Genomic DNA, 21,379 nt, shown 5'->3' with positions numbered 1-21,379 from the left:
ATTGATGCTGAATGAGCGAGACGAGACTTCCTGGTTAACGCTGCGGAATCGAATTCGGCGCTCTATCGCTGAGCCAGTCAGCACACAGGAACTTAACTGCGTGCACTGATTGGTTAGCTTCTCAGCCATCCACCAATAGCGTCCCTTGTATGAAATCAACTGGGCAAACCAACTGAGGAAGCATGTACCAGAAGTAAAAAGACCTGCGAAGCAGCGAAAAATCTGCATTATATATTTAGATATGCTTACATATAAAATCCGCGATAGAGTGAAGTCGCGAAAGTCTTCACAACTCCTCTCAGTAAATGAACTCAAGAATGTGCCTTGGTGTTTAAACTGGAATAAGCGTTCACTCCTTTCCCTTTAATGCAGATTGATGTTGATTTAGCCTTACTGTAACTCCATGAAATACAGTTTTGCCTTCAATAAGACTAACACCTTCCATGTTATTAGTCATTGTAATTCATTTTGTACTTTCTATTCATAACAATTTAAATGTCAGTGCCTACAGCAGGAGGTTTATTATGCTGCATCAAAATTAGGAGACTAGGGTTCACTCCTTGTGGAGTTTGCATGTTGTTTCTGTGGATTTTCACCTGGTGATCTGGTTTCCTCCCACATCCCAAAGACATACAAGTTAGGTGAACTGCCATTTTTAAATTGGCAATGCACTGCATGTGTGAGTCTGTATGTTCACCCTGAGATGGACAGATGCCCTGTCCAGGGATTGTTCCTGCTTTGTGCCTAATGCCTGTTGGAATAGGAGTTGAGATGTAGAGAAGGCCTGACATTTTTCAAGTGTGTGGACTTAGCAGCTGTCTATCATCTGAAACCTATATTCTCCAGAATCTATTTTTTTGGCCACTGGTCCACACTGCTTGCTGTTGTACCGATCAAATGACTTCATTTTTCTTAATACCGCATAAACATGAAACTGTAATTGTAACTAATTGTAATATGTGGAATATCATTCAGTTTTCAAGAGGATCATTTAGAATGAAAAGTGACAGCCATCATTGATGGCCAAGGACTGGACCAGAACAGTACAAGGTACAGTAGTCTAGTCTATCCTAATGCTATGTCCAAATGTGTCCCAAATACAGTAGGAAGGTCTTTAGTATGAAGTTGTCCTGAATTTGTGCAGTCAGTGCTGGCTCATTGAGAGTTTCCATGTTGAGTTTGGAGGGCCATACACATACCCATCTTTGCAATGGCCATGGCGCTAGTTTGCTTGGTTGTTTTAGATTTGTTTGTTTGTGTGCTTGTTGTGTTTTATTGTTTTTTTTTTTTTTGTTAAATGATTTTACATGGGTTATTGGTGTGAGATATCAAAAAGAATAAACTGGTAAATAAATCTGACTTTAATTTGTTTTCTTTTTTCTGTTGGTGTAAATGTGGTTACATGCTGAGGCTGAGTTAGAATACCCCTGTGTAATGAACTGTTACTTTGAGTTTTATGTATGTATGAATATTTTATAAACAAAATACCCCATATGATGCCAACAGTCAAACAGGAGTGTGGCAGTGATTATATGGCACAAATGGAATGCATTTCATGCTAGAAAGTATTTGTCCATCTCCTATTTTTGTTGTGGCAGCAGCGACTGTTACAAAGTGTTGGAACTCATGTGCTTTTCACATGCTCTATCGTCCTCTAAGGTAGTGTACTTCACATCACTTGTTTTCACCTCTTACCAAGTTTTATGTGCAGTTACATGTGCGTGTGTATGCGGCATGTGCCCTCAGCCTGTAATGAGACTTCTACTCTGCACTTCCTCCTTCTCAATAGTCTGGCTACCCTTCCAGTTTCCTGCTTGTCCGAGAGCTTCCCATTCCCAGGCCTCCTAGAGGCCAGCAGGACATCCTGTGGGAGTTTGGAGAGAGCACACCAGCTTTCTAAGGTTTAGTTAGTGGCACTGAATTTACGTAAATTCTGTTTTCTAGCTTGCCATTGTTTGTGCGCTTGTTTATACATCTTTCTCATTTAGCAAAATAAAAAAAGGAAACTTGTTTGTACACCATTGGATATCCAGTGCTTCCGCTGCACATCTACAGTTACATTAGTGTTTCAAGCCTCTGAGCAGGATATGCACTTCATCCACCCGACACAACGTGAACATACAGAGTGAATTATGTTTGACCATTGTCTTCAGAAGCAAGTCTACACAGTGAAGTCTCACATCTGCATTAAGACATTCTAAATTAGGTCTAAGCTTTCGTAAGAATTATAGATTAATCTCAAAACACGCCTGTTCTCTGTTTATTACTAGAAAAAACAATCCTATCTTAAAATAATGTGTGCAGTTACAAAAAAGGATAGAATAAGAAAAGAGACAGTGATACAACAAAAGTGGGAGAGATATCTAAAAAAGTACAGGAAAGCAGACTGAAGTGGTATGAACATGTGATGAGGAGAGACCATAAATATGTGGGCAAAAGAGCGATGAGAATGGAAGAACTGGGGAAGAGAAAGAGAGGAAAGCCAAAGTGGAGTTGGATGGACAGAGTAAAAGATCTGAAGGAAAAGGTCTTGACTGGGGAGCAAGTGCAGGACTTAACTCTATGGAGAAGGTTGATCAAGCACATCAACCCCGCAGAGAAATGGGAAAAGATGAAGGGGAAGAAGAAGAAAACTCTGCTTTTTGCTCCTTGTCATATAGTACATGGCACAAACTCATTTTATTATTTTGGTATCTGAAAATTATTCGGGAAATGCCACAATCATTATGCATTTAGAATTAAGTACAACTTTTGAACCAAATGACTAACATTACTTCCCTTAGGTTGTCTACATCATATTTATCAAATTATTTTTAATACACTGTAATGTTCTCAATGAATCATTGCTAGGTCCAGTGCTACATTTTGTGTTTATTAACATCAGGAGTTATTGTTCAGGAAGGTGATATTTATTTTTATTAGTAAGCAAACATCAATTAGTGGTCCATCACGCAAACATTCTGTCTCTTCTGCTGCATCATTTACTATTTCATTGCGGCAAAACATTGCGTAAGTGGTAACTGCTTGTTCTTAAACTAAAAACACACGTCATGTTAGCGGCTGGAAATTCTGCCATCACCATTAAAGTTGAAGGGCACAAATTAGTTTTGCCGTTGGCTATTATCTTTGGTATATCCTTTATTACTCACATTGCTGAGCTTTCTGGAACCCACTTTATACATCTAAGAAATATCAGGAATTCAAGGTTGTTTAAAATGAGTTGATTTATCTACTTATTAATTCATCCATTATCAAATCTTCTTAATCCATTGCAGTGCTGTAGGAGTCGGACGCACTTCTGGTATCACGGAGCACAAAGCAGGAACCAGCCCTAGATGGTGCAGGTGTTGTTTGTTTGTCTAGGATTGGTTATGTCAATGCTTTAACAAAAGGCCCTTCAAATTATCCTGTTTCAGCAGCCTTTAACAAATCCATTAATTGGCTACAAGGATCAACCTAAAGGCGAGGAGAATGCCCACAGAATTCCCGAGTGACCTCAAGCTTCTAAGTTTCTAAATCCTTCCACTTTACATATAAAGCTGTAAATGGCTTTCCCCCCACCACCTCCACCTCCATTACTTTGAAACTTTTACATGAAGGGGTTTTCTATTACATTGTTTTGGTGGGCTCTGCACATTAGTATGCAGTGCACAAATCCATGATGTGATTGGTGAAGTGTTGGACAGCATCTTCTCACTGGATTTAACATGCACTGAAGAGAATAAACATTTGACAATCAAGGACTAGTGCAGCATCCACATAAAGCTTAAACGCATGTTAATGGTCCTTCACCTGGCAGTAAACAACCCTCCCAGAGTTCAGAACAGGCTAGAAGCTCCTGACACACAGTGTGAGGTGTCAGGACTGCTTTACCCCCTATATTGACCATACTGTATTATATAAATAGTTTTAGAATTTTGAATTCAGGACTGTAGAGATCCACCCAATGCTTTCAGTCTAATTATAAGCACACCGCCCGTGAGGGTCTGGATGGTGGGGGATCCTGGCCATACGTATTTCACTCCCTAAACCTGATCCAGCTCAGGTGCTGTGGTTCTTTCTCCTGATCCATTTAGGCATCTGCACTCTGTATTGTGTTTGAAAGACTCTTAGGACAAGCTGTTATTGGTGTTTCGCTATTCAGGGGTCATTATTCATAATCTATTCAAATTTTAGTCAAGCAAAGGCAAGTAAAATTACATCTTTTATTGGCTAACTAAAAAAGATTACAATATGCAAGCTTTCGAGGCAACTCAAGCCCCTTCTTCAGGCAAGATGTAATGTAAGAAGGGGCCCGAGTTGCGTCGAAAGCTTGCATATTGTGATCTTTTTTAGTTAGCCAATAAAAGGTGTCATTTTACTTGACTTCTCACTATATTCATAATGGCTAACAAGGTACAACACCCTAGTACTATTCAAATTTTGAAAATGTCTATTATTTCTCTGTTGAATTCTACTCGGTAACAATTTGATTTAAAAAAAAAAAAAAATAAAAAATAAGTACACTTCCAGCCATGTGGGAAAATAAAAAGAAACAGTTGCAGGAAAGCCTTTTGAACTAGATCAAGCTGAGACAAAGTTTTTCTTTTGAAGTCTTGCATTTTTATTGATCTGCTTTCTTTTATTAATGGGTAGTATTAATGTAACGTAGTCTTTTGGCTAACCCAGCCGGCACTCTTGTAGTCTGACCCGGTGGTCTGCTGGGTGTGGTACAGCACTGTGTGCTGCAAACTGCTGAGTAAGTGGACTGAACAACTTTAGATTTTTTAAAGTAAATTTTGTACACAAAAGTGTTTTTTGAACTTTTTTTTTAAGGAAGGGGGGCTATATTGGAGTCTGGTGTCATTTTAATACCTTGGGATATGTGCTTATATTTAACAGACTTGTAACTTTTGCTTATTTTTCTCTCCTGTAAGGTGAACATTCAGTTTGCTGGAGGCTTGTCTAACTCGACCCGGCTAAAATCGAACAGCATGGAGGTCAAAGGTCATCTTATCACACCTGCTGGACTCAGTTGCTCTGGTAAATTATTACTTTTTTTTGCCATCCAAAATATTTTTTGTCATTCAGTAACCCTCACAGGTATGTGACTGTACTCTATAATTTGTATACAGTGTGTGAGATACCTCATGGAAATCAGGGTGTCCTGTTAGTGCTCCATTGTTGGCTGAACACTTAAATCTTACTCTGGCACTATGGAATATACAATACATAGGCTAGTGAAAATGCTATCGGATAAAAGGTTTATATCTTAAGTAGACAAAACACACCTTACACAGATACACAATCTGGCAACAAGAGTTACACCATCTTGTAATTATGACTGGCATCATGCAGAATAGTAATTTTTTCATGACACATACTTACATAGACACTATTTCATCATGTGGTCATGTGGATTAATGTCGTTTTGTGACATAAACCAATTTGTCACCCTGCCACAGACTTAACACTGTAACCCCAGTTAGCTAAGAGCACAAGGCAGGTGCATGTCATTCCAAGGGCAAAGCAGCGTTTCCCTGCAACGTGAATATTGTCAATATCATAATACTGTATCTGCAATCTCTTATCACTGATTGCTATCCACCATCTTACTCTTTAATGTCAACAAGACAAAGGCTAGCACTAATGGCTACATGGAATTCATGTTAATCGTTTTCTCTGGAAGTCTCTGCCTCCTCTCGTGGCTTTTCAAATAATACGTTTTCCTTCCTTCCCAGATGAGCTGCTGGTGCTCAAGCTTCTGTCTCTGCCTGGCCTCTGAAGCAGTCGCAGACCGCTGTATTCTCGTCAAGTCTGTGAATAGTTATCTGCTGACTTTTAGTAGTAGTAGGGTGTTGTACCGTGTTAGCCATTATGGATGTAATGAGAATTCAATCAAAATGACACCTTTTATTGGCTGACTAGAAAGATTACAATATGCAAGCTTTCAAGACAAATGAGGCCCCTTCTTCAGGCCAATTAGTTAGCCAATAAAAGGTGTCATTTTACTTGACTTCTCATTACTGCTGACTGTTACAACATTTTCTCCAAAAACCAGCAATGGAGCATTAAATGATAAAGAACACCACAACATGTTTCTAAAATGTAGTATTTGGGACCTCGCAACAGTTGATTTTTCGATTTTCAGGGGGTTGAAAGAGTTACTTCACACCTTGATTGTGTTACTGCTAACGGGTAGTTTGTAGGGGGTGTGTGAGAGAGTTTAGAAAAGTGTCACGTGTGGTTGGTTGATATACAGTATATCAGTCTTCAATTGATTTTTGGAGTTAGCCTGAATTTCAGCTTCATTGGCCATTGATTCACATGTAGCATCAGAGTGTTTACAATGCCCGATTACCTCTCACGATTGGGCTAGTCAGAAGGATTTCTGTCATGTCAGAAATTTCTGCTGGCTGCCTTGTAGTGTAAGCAGTTTCACAAGCTGATTTTTTTTTTTTTTTTTTTTGAGGTTGCTACAAAATTTCCTGAAATTCACTTTGCAGTAACTTTGCATTGTAAATGTATGGTCTGAGCACCCACATCATGCACGCCAATCTGACTGTACATGCAGTATAACGACATGCACTATACGACTGCCGACTCTGTTGCACAGTGTGAGTAGTCGCTTGACCACGATTACCAAAAATCATAAAAGACACATTTTAGAAGCATAAAGGTATGCAACACAACAATCACTATGGAAAGCAACTCTTGTGTGCCCGTTTATGTTAAAATATGTTTTTCTTCGATGAAGGGTGACCAGGGCATTAGACAGCGTAATGAACAGAATCCAATCAAAGAAGAGCCACATAATAACTTTTATAGATGACTGACTTTTATAGATGTTGGGCCAGTACAGAATTGCCAGGTCCGCTAACATGCAGGTATTGTTTGGGTTGTGGTTGAAGAACCAGAGCACCAACTGAAAAATTACCCAGATCTTCAATAAATTATATATAGTTTTTTTAGATTGTATTTTGTTGGATATTTTGGTGTGTTTTTAAACCTTCAAACTTTTAGGAGATTCCTTTTGTATTGTAGTTCATGTACAATATAAAGTGCTGGTACACTTGGTTTTTCTATTAATTTTTTTAAAATCTATATTATTGTCTTTAAAACACAAAATCATGGATATGGCAGAGATGTTCACCTTCATAGTAAATGAAAATGAGTAAAAGGCTGTTTAAATTCTAAATTTCATGTTTTCTTTTTTTTTTTTATAATTAGCGTTAGTTGATCATAGGCAGTTTGTAGTTCTGCTGTGTGTCACTAGTTGTTGCGGTATTAATCCCTAAAACTGTTGTGTCCTTCAATATAATATGCTACCGTTGCTGTCTGTTTGTCTGTCCAGGATTTTAAATCACCTGTAGCTCGCAAACCTTTTGAACGACTGACCTGAAATTTGGTACACATATACTACGTGATGTGTACTATCCACTTTCGGTGTGATGATTGCCCTCCAAGGTTATTCCTCTTTTTATTTTTATTTTATTTTATTGTAGAATCAGCTCTCGGTAGTGGCCAGAAGGGTAGCCGTGCAGTGCATGCGTACGAGTGCCGTTCTCATCCCTACTACCTTTGCCGTCACTTCCCCTCCCTCTTCATATCTTAAATCATTCTTGAGGCAGACTGAAGACTTAACTGCCAGCTTAAGTGAAAAATTAAAGAAAATGTACTAAGTAATTGCAACACAAACACTGACTTAATCAGTTTTAACACGAAAAGATGCCGACGAAAGAAGAGAAGAAGCGGGCTGCTAGGGTGCAGAAATGAAGAGCAGCTCAGGAAATAGTAAGCACATCAACCTCTGAGCAAATGAATGCTAAATGTACAGAGAAAGAAAGAGTATGAAAACTATGAATGCTCAAGTCAAGTGTATTCTGTTACTGGTTTTTATATAAGTAAAAAGAATGGAAAACTCCTCCGACTCTGTAGAATCAATGTGTTGAATGCCCAAATAAAGTGACTAATCGTCTCCTGTAAATGAGCACATCACCTGCGCCAGTTAAACCATCTTTGTCATTAATTTACTGGTGTTCAGAGCCATCACATGATTTGCAAGTGGCTAGCTACAAAGAGAAAGGAAGACCGTGTCACACAGCATGCCTATAGCCCGAGGTAGCTTTGAGTATGTATTACTGGCATCCTGTTGGTGCTCTAGTGTGTTTTTATACAGCAGAGAGCGTGCAGGTTTATGGACACAATTAAGTTGTGAAAATAATAATCGCAACTTGGCAATCTGAAGATGTCGGCATTAATGTGATATACAAAGATCAGTTGGCTTTAAACACTTAGGTGGACAAGAAAAGATCAGAAACACATGGCGGCATATGAGTGACTTCACTTGCAAGCAATCTTCATGCTGCTTAGATAAACTGAAATAGTCCTAGTATTAAAAAAAAACAAAAAAACTTCTGTTATGCAAGAAGTGGGGCAGCTGTTAAAAGAACAGCTGTTCACAATTGAATATGAAAGGCGTTTTGGATCTTTTTTTTTTTTTTGATGTTTCAGCCCTGAATGCAAATGTTGAACACAATGATGCTTTCCTGTGAATCTGCCCAAATGTCAAAATGTGTGTGCTGAATTGTAAGTGTCCATTCTAGTGGCTTAACTGTGTGTTGTTTGCATTCTAATTGCTAAAAGTAAGCTATTTTTATGTACTGACTGACCTGGTGCTTATGGTGCATTTCATATTGTGTGCTGTTCATTACCAATGTGCATGTTGGAGTAGGCATGCTACGACAAACTTACAGCTCCAAACCTTTGTAACTGAGTGATAATGAATGGTGGATTTACAGGAGTCAATTTCAGAGGTAAACTAAACAAAACTAAGTAAGCTGACAAAACGTTAAGGAACTCAAGTTGTCAGTAGGCTTTCTCCTAAGTGAGACACGCCATGCCAGAAGCGTCTTGCTTTTATAGCGGATGGACTTCACGAGGTGGAGTCTGTTTCTCACAATGAGTAGTTCTTCAGGGATATGGGAGAAAACGGAGCTGTTACCATCAGAGGCAGCGCTCCCTAGTGTCCCAGAGTGGTAGTGCTTATCTCAGATGAAGGTTAGTGGTGAAGGATCGCCCTGCACAGACACAGTTTTCCAGAGTTTGGAGCACTATTGATTAAAACTACTGTAGAAGAGTAAACTTTTATGAGTGTCTTGGAATTTTAAGCAAGTGCATATCTTGTGATTGCAATGTACATTCTACATGAGTACACACACTAATAAGGCCTGTAAGATATGTTAAGGGACTTAAGGATAAGCCATTTATGGCTTTGCTGTATATATAAAAAGCAGCACATTGACTGAAAACCAATGTACTGATTTTGGAAGTGAAGCCATCTGTTTCCTAGTTTTAGTGATGATCCTCTCTTCTGTGTTTTGAATTAACTGAAGAGTAGTAAATGATTAATTTGAACTTGACTAAAATCATTACAATAATTGATTCTTCTTGAAACAAAAGAAATGTTCAAGATCCAGAAAAATAATAAACAATAAAAGATAATAAATCACTAATTTTGTAATGTTTACATTTAGCCAGTCTTTGGTTGCATGGAAATGTTGGTAACTAAAGGCTAAATTAGCATCAAAGAGAACACCTACATTTTGTAATAAAGTGAAATATCGAGCCATTCACATTAAACAGTGTTTTGCTTTCGTAATGAATTTATCACCAAATAAATGAACCAGGTTTTTTCTGGATTATAAAGACAACTAACTTTAAAACATAATAAAATAAGTATCTTTAATTTTCATAAAATAATGCAGCTGATCATCATCAGCATAAAAATAAAATCTAATATTCATCTAACTGATATCGCCTAATGACAATATATACCTGTACACCTGCTTATTATCCATGCAATTATCCAATCAGCCAATCAAATGGCAGCAGCACAGTACATAAAATCAGGCCGATATAGGCTACCAGCTTCAATTAATGTTCACATCAAACAGCAGAATGGAGGAAAAAAATGTGATCTCAGTGATTTTGACCATGGCATGATTGTTGGTGCCTGATGGGATAGTTTGAGTATTTCCGCAATGGCTAATCTCCTGGGAGTTTCACACACAACAGCCTTTAGAGTTTACCCAGAATGCTGAAAAATAAAAATAAAAAATCCAGTGAGTGTCAGTTCTGCGGATAGAAATGCCTTGATGCTGAAAAAATGTTAGAGGAGAATGGCCAGACTTGCTTGAGCTGACCGAAAGGCAACAGTCACTCAGATAACCATCTTGTACAACTGTGGTGAGCTGGAAAGCACACTCTTCCCATGAATGCCTGGTTTTTCTTAGGTACTCCATTTTTTCTACCATACTCCCAAATTCACCTTGATTAGGTTAATTGGTAAATGTAAAGTGGGCCTCTATGAGTGTGTACACCCATTGGTGCTTTCATAGGCTTCAGCACGATCCACTCCTAAATCAGATTAAAACGGGATTCAGAAGAAATGTGGTGAACCTGAGTAAAGGTTATGTCTGTACAGTGGCTGGGTGAAAGCTCAACTGAAATTTCTTATAAATGTTTTGTTTATAAGATTGGATAGAAAGAGAGAAGACTGGAAAAATTGCACTTTTGAATGAAACACAGAGAAAAAAATTGAAATTTGATTTGTCTGTAATCCTTGAGAACACTTGGATCTAAATCTGATTCCTTTTCTAAAGGTCTAACCTTGGCCACTTTTGACTGGCAGTGCTGCCGATTCTTTCCATACACTTACGCAGTGTTTATAGTAAACATTATGGAACATGCAGCCACAGCAAATGTGTTTTTCAGAAAACTTGGAACTAAGACTAGAGGACAGATGGCAGGCTTCTTGTAGATATCGACTGTAAAGCTCCTGTTTTGTAATAAATACAGTTGACTGAGGTGGAAGAGAAAGCACATTGTGATCCAGCAGCACTGAATCTGGAAGCTGTCTGTTCAACTTGCCTGTGTTATGTTTTCTACATATTTGTTTCAAAAAATCCCTAAAGTAATCGCAACCACTTTTAGGTGGAAATTGCCATACATTTTGGTTATTCATTTATCAAGTCAGCTGTTGTTCTAAGTAAACTTTAAGATATGTTAATATTTATGTTAGTTTGGAGTGGATATTATGGCTAGTCATGTGAAGAAGTTTCTTGGAATATTTTATATCTGATGATTATTTTATTTTTAAGTTCAGTTCAAGAAGACCAGTAAGCTTTAAACTTTGTTGTGTTCTGTTTGTGCTCTCGTTTTGACATTTTAATGTAAGAGAGGATGTTGTATCATTATGCTGGAGCAAATCCATTTTAATGGATTATTACTGTTGATAGTGTCAAATAAATCTTGATGTAAGGTGACACTTAACTGTAATCAAATAATACACTGAAATGATTTTATTAGGAGGTTGGATGATTGAAGAAGGTTCATCCCTTTAGTTGACAATTCATTATGAAGTATGATGACAAAAGGTGTGCAACATTTTTCACTATTTAGAGAACTTTAAAGAACCAATCAGCAATTGAAGACTTTTATATACGTAACTAAAAACCACCCACCTAAATTAGTTTACCACACCTGATAGATAATCCAGATAAACATTTTTTAAAAAATTAAAGGGCAATTTTTAATATTTAACATTTGAATTTCAAAAGGGGTTAAATACCATAGAATTTTTAAAGGTGATTTTTGTTTGTGGTTTAAATAAAATAAGTAGAGCTGCAGCATTTCATAACATTTAATAGACAACATTTTCAGCTGCTTTAAAGAAATTTGCTGCATATTTGAGGATTATACATGTAACATATTTAAACATTTAGCATTCTTCTTTAAACAGGGAGAGTGATGTTTTTATTTGTGGTTGACTTAGAATTAGAAGCAATAAATGTTTTTGAGATGACCCTACATAGTCATGATGGATATAAATTAATAATAATAATAATTCTTTGCATTTATATAGCGCTTTTCTCACTACTTTTCTCACTACTCAAAGTGCTCGGCAATTGCATGTTACGGGCCCAACAGAGCAGAGTCTCTTTTGGCATTTACGGGATTCGAACCAGCAACCTTCCGATTGCCAGTGCAGATCCCTAGCCTCAGAGCCTTAAATATAGGAATACTAGGGAGCTCCACCACCTGTTCGCTTCACTCACCCACCCAAGTGTTTGGTTAACGAGATATACACTACAATTTTAAGAGCTTATTATATTCATGGGAATTGTTATATATGCATTATTTTCACTTTTACTTTAAAACTTTAGTAAAAACAATATTTGGAATTAACTTTTCTTCAAAATCACATTGAATTTTGATTCCGTGTTTGGACTTGCATCATGATAACGAAACGTATAACTGCCTTTGAGTGAATATCGTTTCTTTCTCTCTAATAAATTACTTTTTGCAATGTTTGTCCATGCTCTTTCTCCTTCTCTTAGTCGTGTCATCTAGAACGTATAAAATTATTGTCCTGATAAAATTTATAAGAGCTAAGAGCACAGGAAGTGTGTCTGACAAAAGCATTCACATGACTGAGGTTAGATGACCGTGGTCTTGTTTGAAAATAGTTGTAAGTATGGCGTGACTTGAAAGAATCTCATGTTAAAAGTCTCCGTCTCACAGGACTAAATACCGCGTCAACGTTTTTGGAATCTTTTAATTCTCGCTGGCAACACAAATTAGACGATCTTAAAGACGGATTTAAAGTTTAAATCCGAACAATATGTTCAATGTTTTTTCGCTTTTCTGTTATTTCATCAAGTAATAATTTCCATTTGTTTGCGCTAATGCAATCTTTACTATCCTTTTAATGAGACTTTCGATTTTTTCGTACTTCCATTATCTCTAACCTGCTCTGCATGTGTACCGCGCCAACGTTTTTGGAATCTTTTAATTCTCATGGATTCACTGGGAAGAAACACTACTTTTTTTCCCTGATGACAACACGAATTAGATTAGGAATACTATAGCCTGAAAAGTATTATTATTATTCTGTTTTTTTGTTTTTTTTTACATTTTCTATTCTGCAGCCAGAATAGTGCAACTCCGCTCTAGCCTTGGTAACTGATCAGACAGACTTTTGTAGTTTCTTTTTGCTTTTGTGTAAATCGATTCGACATTTCTCTCTAATATCTAAAACTATTGAAAATAAGTCTCATTATTGTGGATGAAAGACATGTAGACATGTTTGGTTAGTTTTGCTTCGAAGTCAGTCAGAATTGCATATGAAAAACATTTAATTTAAACACCTGCTTATTTTGGTCACAATTTTTTCATAATTCTTTTTATTTGGAAATGAAAAATTATAAAATACCATTGTGAGTACAATAGTATTTTTTAAAAGCAATCCATGAAGTCACTCCATATCAGAGACATTGCTGAAGGGCCTGATTGTGCATCAGAAATAGTTGAATAATCTAAACATCTTTAATGTTGTACAGATTTTGGTTTAAAAACACGATTTACTCTACCAGTTTCAAAACTGAAAACATTATAAAGGCACACATCCCACCTCTGAGATGCTGTAACATGCATAAAATTAGATGGATAGATAATACTTTATTTGACTCAAGGGGAAATTTAGTTTGGCAGAAGAAATGTACAAATATTATAAGAAACAACAACAACCTTCTCTCAATCACACACGAGAATTACAACCAAGAAGAAAAAGTCTCCTAAGAAATAGTGTCTGGTCTGCCCTTTCTTCTACTGTATAGCTCCTCTGTGTGACATGTCCTGATTTTCACTGATATGAATCCCAGTGTATTTATAGCAGTGTACTCCCTCCACATTCTTGAATAGTGACTGGACATACAGTAGAAGTAATTTGGAAACATTTGGAAAGTCTCTAACCAGTTCTTTGGTTTTTGCTGATGTTACATTACACACAATTCTCTTTGCACCAATAAACACCAAAGTTCTTCTCCTGACTTCTATACTCTTTATAAAACCTCTTTAAATGCACCCCATTAGTGCAGAACCACCTGAGAATTTCTGCAAGTGACCTGACATGGTGTTAGCTTTGTAATTTGAGGTGTGCAGAGGGAAAAGAAGAGGGGACCGGACTGTTCCTTGTGGTGCTCCAGTGTTGCTCACATCCATGTCAGTGACACAGTCCTGGAGCCTCACAAACCTATTCAGTATTTAGAGTACAGAGCTTTTTAGAACGATACCAACAACAACTAATCCACTGCTTACAAGTTCACAACATTTGGCATATTCGATTAGGAATTTGACAAACATTTATGTAAATTTTGAGTTAAATCTAAAGCCCAAGTTCTGAGCTGCTAAACGTTTATTACAGCAAAACACTGATTACATTTTAATGCATTTTAAAAACTGGCAGAAGTTTTCTGCCTTCATTTTAGGATGCCAAACCCAAGATATCCCAAATGCATTACAAAAGGTATGGGTTTATACTCCAACCCCTTTAAATTTTAATATCTTATATACAACTATGAGTAAAGAATTTGAAAATTTGAAACAAAATTACATGTGAATTGATTCATTACTTAATTGTTGAAAATTGGTCCGAAAAGCTGTAAGCGAAAATATGTAATTTAATTAGTTACATAAATATGTATATATGTATGTTGTGGACTCGGACACGCACCGTTCCCCCAATGTCCAGGCCTCACAGTCTTTGTGCCTTCCTGGCCGCCACCAGTCCACTCTCTCCCGTTCTGTCTCTCTTCCACCCAACTTCCGCTTTCGACTGAAGGGAGGCAGCCCTTTAAATAGGAACCCGGATGGGCTCCAGCTGCTTCCCGGCACTCCTCTGTAGACACTCCCCAGTGTGGCGGAAGTGCTGGCTGCGCACCCGGAAGCCGTCCAGGTGCCCCCCGTCGTCTTCCCCCCAGCACTTCCTGGTGTGGTGGAAGTGCTGGGCTCCAGGGATATTCAGGCACCAGGGCGCCGCCTGCCGGTGGCCACGGGTCCCTACAGGGCTGGGCTTCCAAGCGCTTTTCCCTGAGGCCCCCAACACAACAGGGCGGACACCCCCTCGCGGTCTGGAGGAGGCACAAGCCCTCCTCCGGTCCTCCTGGGCGTCCCAGCCGGATGCCACAGTGCCCCACCGCTAGCGAAGACATGTTGGTCCGAGCGGCACTTCCCGAAAGGGCAGCACATCCCCAGGGAAGGTCCTACTATGTCCCCAGGGTCCAACACGGCACCCTGGGACATCTTATTTCGACACCCCCTCCGACGCCAACGCGCCCCTCTGGTCTGCGCCACTATCGCCTCCACCGTCCCCGACAGCTGGGGCACCATCGGCTTCCTGGCGGGGAGTCCTCCCGCTCCAGGAGGGCAGGTTCCAAACGGCGTCAGTCCCAGCGCTCGTCGCCGCTTCGGTCCCGTGGAAAGACCAAAGGGAGGGCCAGAAGCACTGCCGGGACACTCGCACCGAGCGTCCCACCGGTTTCTCACCGCTCTACCCCTCTACCGATAGCCCGCGACTTGTCTGTTTGGCTCCTCCGCTGCAGGTTCCATGCCTGTCCTCTCGGTGTTCGCAGAACCGCTCTCGCAGGCGGCTCGTCCAGCCGCCCAGGGGTTTCCCTCTGCCACCGCAGAGGACGGCCCTTCACCGGACGCGCGCACCCAGCACCGCGTCCCCTCCTATCAGAGGAACCGGCATTCACCCCTCAGTTCCTCCCTCTTCTCTTGGACGCCCTGACGGTCTGGGTCTGAGCATGGTGACAGTTCAAATCCAGCCCCGTCTGCGTCCCTGCAGAGCGACAGGAGACGGGTTTGGAGCGCAGGGCGCTAGAACCCAGGGCACTCAACAGCCCCTGTCCTGCCAGCCCCTGCGTACTCGCTCTCCTCGCTCCGCCGGCCGTCTGCACCGCCGCGTCCACTGTTGGTGAATCGCCTACTTGATGCTGGTCCTCCTTATCAAAGTCACGGCCGTTTTCGCCGAATCCCCCCTCATGCTTTACGGGGACGGCAAAACTTTCCTTCCACGCGGTACTCTGTCGGTCAAAGACTCCAGCGTCGCGCCGATCCTCCGTATCACACGCCGTCTCCCCCGACGCGACCGCCTTCCCCTTCAGCTGCTCCAGCTGGACGACGAGAGCACTCAGCATCTGCAACAGAGGCGACTCTGCGGGCCGAAGGGACTCCTCTGGCTCATGCAGAGCCGCCAGCGAAAACAGGGAGACAGACATCGGTGGGCTTACCTGTCGATCAGCCACATTCGTCATCTGCCTCCTGTGGGCCACTCCCTCTGGCCCAATCGGGTCTCTTCTCGGCACGAGACTGGCGTTCCTTGGTCCCACCTCTGTATTGTCATTGGTGGGCACACAAGACACACCGGCCAATCCCGTGCCTATCAGCGGGCGGGACATCCGGCCCGCGGCCATCTTCTCTCCCCCTCTCTGGATGCGGTGGCGTACCTCCTAGCAGCCTTGCAGCTGCTGCGCGTTTTTGAGCTGCAGCGGCTCCAATTTTTCAGCCTCCACTGCTGCCGCCGTCGCGCTGTCTACAGCCCGTGGACCGGCGTGGTCCTGCCACCGACGTGGATCCGGGTCATCCCTCCCTGTAAAAAGCAAGGTATGTCTGCCCCCGAAGGGCCGATTACTGCAGGGCAGGGTACTCACCTCCCGCTTCCCGTCACTCCGAGGCCCCTGCCTCAGTGTGGCCTTCTTTGTCGCCATGCCGGCCTGGCCGTCTGTCCAGACAGCGCGACCCTCGGAGGCCGCTGCATTCTGGCGACGCCCGTTCTTCTTTCCCCGCACCCGGGGTACTCTGCGGTCCAGCGGCGGTCTTTGGGGCTAACCGCTCCCACGGGGTTGTGCACAGGCCGCTCCCGCGGTGAGTGTATGGGGTCCGCTGCTACGCCGGGCCGTCCACAGAAATATTTCTTTGTAATGCAGGTCCCCACCTCGACCCAGGTGGAGCATCCTGCCTGCTACGCCACTGTGGACTCGGACCCGGACATACACAGGCGGACATCGTCAGTTCCACCACACACGGTTTATTTACAATATTTACAGGTTACTATTCGTGCACACAAACCCCAGTGCCTCTTGCACCGTTCCCCCAATGTCCAGGCCTCACAGTCTTTGTGCCTTCCTGGCCGCCACCAGTCCACTCTCTCCCGTTCTGTCTCTCTTCCACCCAACTTCCGCTTTCGACTGAAGGGAGGCAGCCCTTTAAATAGGAACCCGGATGGGCTCCAGCTGCTTCCCGGCACTCCTCTGTAGACACTCCCCAGTGTGGCGGAAGTGCTGGCTGCGCACCCAGAAGCCATCCGGGTGTCCCAGGGATATTCAGGCACCGGGGCGCCGCCTGGCGGTGACCACGGGTCCCTATTTACCCGAGGCCACCAACACAACCAGGGCGGACGCCCCCTCGCGGTGTGGAGGAGGCACAAGCCCTCCTCCGGTCCTCCTGGGCGTCCCGGCCGGATAGCACAATGTGTATATATGTGTGTGTGTGTGTGAGTGATAGATATAGTTATACAGTAGATATAGATAGAGATATATAAATATAGATGTGTGTGTATATATATGGGTAGGAAAAAGACATACAGATTTTGATTGCTACACTCAAGCATACTTTAATAATAATAATAAGAAGAAGACATCTAATACAAATAAATAATACAATAATTAATAAATAAATAATGATATGAGAATAAGCTGTTGTGTGTGTGTATATATATATATATATATATATATATATATATATATATATATATATACTGTATATACACAGACATACATACATACATATACAAAGCCTCCTAAAATTAACAAGCACAGTTTCAGTTCTATGTAATCATATAACATATATTTCTAAAATAATGCAAGTTTTTGGCCATCAACAATTTTTTTTTGCTTTGCTCTTGCATGGCCTCATTAAACGGCTGCTTTAAAGAATGAATATAACATCACAGGTATACTTAAATGTGGAGCTGTCAGTGTTTTGTAATTTTTTTTGTTTTCTGAGCATTCAGCAGATGCTATGCCTACCTCATCCTTCTTAAAGATAATTGAACGTTTACAGAAAAATCCAAATGTCTCACTTCTTCCAGGTATTCTTGCTTAAAGGATATTGTCAGCCCGTCACCTTCCTTAGATCAGAACAACTCTTGAGTCCTTGTTTGCTTTTTGTCTGTTCTGTTATCCTCTCTTCCTATGTGTTACTGATCTGCATCTATCTATTTATGTGGAATTCCATGCAGAGTCCCACTCATCAGAGCTGGCCACGAAGCTGCGTGCTGAACGAATGATAGAGCTGCTTGACAGGAAACGGACACTTCAGGCTGCACTTACCTCTCGCATCAGTGAGCTGAAAAAGCTCTGCCTTCAGGAAGCTGTAAGTCATTCTTTTTTCCTCTTGATTTGAGGATAATGGCATATATTTATTTACAGTATAACATATAATTTGATTAAGATACAGTATATAATAGATGCTCCATTTGGCATTTTTACTGCAAAGAGGGAAATGTCTATGTTAAAGGTCTTGTATAGACACAGGTTGAGTTCCCCAGTTCCATTTAACCAGTTTATAAATACTTTAGTTTTTGAACTAGCAAAAACTCTTTGTAGGATCATTTTATTCTACATACGATCTGTTAAGTAGCATTATATTTATATAACCAGAGTCATCTTTGTTTTTTTACCAAGGAGTGAGGAAGTTATTACTAGAACTTGATTCTTTTTGTCATCTTGGTTCCTGGCTTTACTGTAGCGCTCTAAATGTCAGATAGAGTGTAAATGGCTCTCTAAATGTGACATAGTTTTGGATAATAGCATCAGTATAGTTTTAGGCACTTGTCACAGAACCTCTAATCTTTAATGGGTATGGAATTAATTTCCTTGTATTTGTATGTTAGAGTAGAAATTATTTAAAACGTTAGAGGTTGATAGGTTGAAGAACAACGTACACTAGATGGATCGTCTGGTATAATGTAGAAATTGTGTTTTGTCTTGAGCAGGAATTGACAGGTGAGCTTCCTAGTGAATACCCTCTGGAGTCTGGAGAGCGGCCACCAAATGTCCGGCGACGAACTGGAGTGGCTTATCGAAGCTCAAACAGTGGGAATGCAAAGGGAGAGGTGAGTAAGAGCTCTCATTGTTTAAGTCCAGCTCATTGAACACATGCAGTTACAGAACAGATTATAGACACTCGTTTTTTTTTTTTTTGTTTTTTAAGATATGCCCCGTGTTTTTCTTTATTTGTTCTATACAGATAAAGTAAAGAACTGTGCCATAAATAGTGCTCTTCATGCTACCATATATCTAAATAAAATCCACTTTGTCAGACTTTTTATATTTTGACAGATTAATAAAAAAAACTAAATGCTTAACTAAGTGTTTTTGTTGAGTTAAGATAAAATAGAAATGTTTTAAAAACATTATATAGGATGTTAATTGACGTGGGCCAAGATGTTATCCTTATTACCAAACAAAGTGGAGCCTTTGAAAAAAAAGTATGCTGTGTGACGGATGTTGTCTTCTTAGAAAGGTTTCTTTGCACCATATTTTTCATTAAATTTTCTCATAAAGTGGATTATAATAAATTAACTACAGTTTTGTTTAAAAGTCTTGTCTTCATCTACTGTATATCTGCTTGAACTTTGGTGTAGTTAGTAAGGAAATGACCCCATAGATTCAGAGGACATATTCTTGTGCCATGCAGAGTTCCCGACTGGAGGAACTTGAAAAGAAGTTCTTGTTACAACAGCAAATTGTGGAGGCAGCACGAAAACTGGCAGTGTCTGGAGAGCTGAGTGCTGACCAGCGCAGAAAGAGGAAGACTGTTCTCGCGGGTGCTCTTCGCAGACTGCAGGAGCTCGAGGATCTCATCAATGAACAGCGTCTGCAGCAGGGGAGGAAGCCAACCCAGAGAGTGTCCTCAATTATTCAGGGTATGTCCACGTTGGAGTTATGGATAACTGCTATAGAGCTGGTTAACCACAGCACTGTACTGTGTAACACTAAAGAAGTCTCAGTCTGTCTGAGCTGTTAGTATAAGAATGTGTGAATTGTATTGCATAATCTTTTAGCAGTCAAAAACAGTGCCTGTTGTACAGTGGAGGTAAGCAGGTTAAGTTTCCCCTCGGTACAGGTACACTGATAACGTTGAATGCTGAGTACCTTCTTACTAAAAGTCGTCTATACACTGGATGTGACCTTATGTTAAAAGCGAGTTCTCAGATCCTTGAGGGAGGCTGTATGGCTCAAAAGATGGCCTAAATACATGCATGAACATGACCATAACTGAAGTGCCAATGTCTATTGTACTTAATTTCCAGCAGGACTAGGACTAGACCGCTGATTTAGTCTTTGCCTTTAAGAATTTGCAAATCTCGTCATCTGCTGTTGCTCCAAGAGTGAAATGTTACATGCTGTATATACTTAAATAATTGCAATATCACTTGATCTCAGCGGCCTCCGATAAAGTTGTCTGGCAAACAGCAGAAGTAATTAGGATATGTTAAAGATGGAGGCTTTGCACTATCATTGGTTTTTTCAAACTGAGCTAAATCTTATTTGAATTGATTTGAGTTTGATGTGTCTTCTACCATCAACAAAAATGACACACTTGTAATTTACATGATGCAAATTATGAGGACTCCAGAGGAGGAAAATTATGAGTAATATTTTCCTTCTATGCATATTTGTAGGTTTAGTTAAAAACACCAGCTTGAAAAGTAAACAGAATAGTGGACTTAGGTAAGAGGATGACAGCACAGTTTGGAGAGCTACAGCTTCGGAAATCCTGTGAATTGTTTTCCTTGCCTATGAAAACGGGCAGTGCCCTTTTCTTTTACCTTTTGAACCTTTTTCTAGTTGTAATGTTTGTGTTTTAAGGCCAGTATAATTTGTTAAACCATTGTGATATGATCACTTAAGAGTGTCTAAACTCTTAAGTAAAATAAAAGTTGAAAAACTTGCTATTGTTGCAAAGCTGCAGATGAAAATGCATTTGCTAAACGGCAACTCTGATTTACCCAAATCGCACAGAGCTTTCAATCCAATGGGCGGAGTGGTGGCTCTGAGGCAGGGATCTGCACTGGTAATGGGAAGGTTGCCGGTTCAAATCCCATAAATGCCAAAAATAACTCTAGTTTGTTGGGCCCCTGAGCAAGGCCCTTAACCTGCAATTGCTCCGTCCTGGGTATGACATTAATTTAATCAGCATCCAGCCCTGCATGTATGCCCTCCAACCTGCAGGGAAAAACCTGGGGGTTGGTGGCAGAATTGGCACTCCAGCCACCATATAAAAACTCACACTGGTTCCACTCCATCTGAACTAGTGTGGTGCTGAGGTGTCACCTGCCGCATGGCTGCACTCGGGTCCCAATCTGAGGTGGTTTGTCATATGGTGGGTGCAGCAATGCGCTGTATCAGCGTGTTCTCCTAACCTCTCTTCAATCCAGTCAAGTTCACAATCAAACCTACTTAATGTAAGACTGCACATTTCACAGATA

At 40.6% G+C, this 21,379-nt stretch overlaps 1 protein-coding gene across 3 annotated transcripts in view; it reads left to right on the top strand.

Moving 5' to 3' along the window:
• The window catches only part of ccdc120a (coiled-coil domain containing 120a), a 241,063-nt gene that overhangs the window by 195,288 nt on the left and 24,396 nt on the right, over positions 1–21,379 (top strand). For all 3 annotated transcript variants that reach the window (XM_039774107.1, XM_039774104.1, XM_039774105.1), the window contains 4 exons: positions 4,917–5,022; positions 18,125–18,258; positions 18,881–19,000; positions 19,585–19,813. In XM_039774107.1, the coding sequence (XP_039630041.1) occupies positions 4,974–5,022; positions 18,125–18,258; positions 18,881–19,000; positions 19,585–19,813 (532 nt within the window). In that variant the 5' untranslated portion in view covers positions 4,917–4,973. The remainder of the gene's footprint in view (positions 1–4,916; positions 5,023–18,124; positions 18,259–18,880; positions 19,001–19,584; positions 19,814–21,379) is intronic.

This window comes from Polypterus senegalus, chromosome 13, assembly GCF_016835505.1.
Source record: "Polypterus senegalus isolate Bchr_013 chromosome 13, ASM1683550v1, whole genome shotgun sequence".
Taxonomy (NCBI): Eukaryota; Metazoa; Chordata; class Cladistia; order Polypteriformes; family Polypteridae; genus Polypterus; species Polypterus senegalus.
The sequence above is the reverse complement of the archived record's forward strand: the minus strand, read 5'-3'. Positions and strand labels throughout refer to the sequence as shown.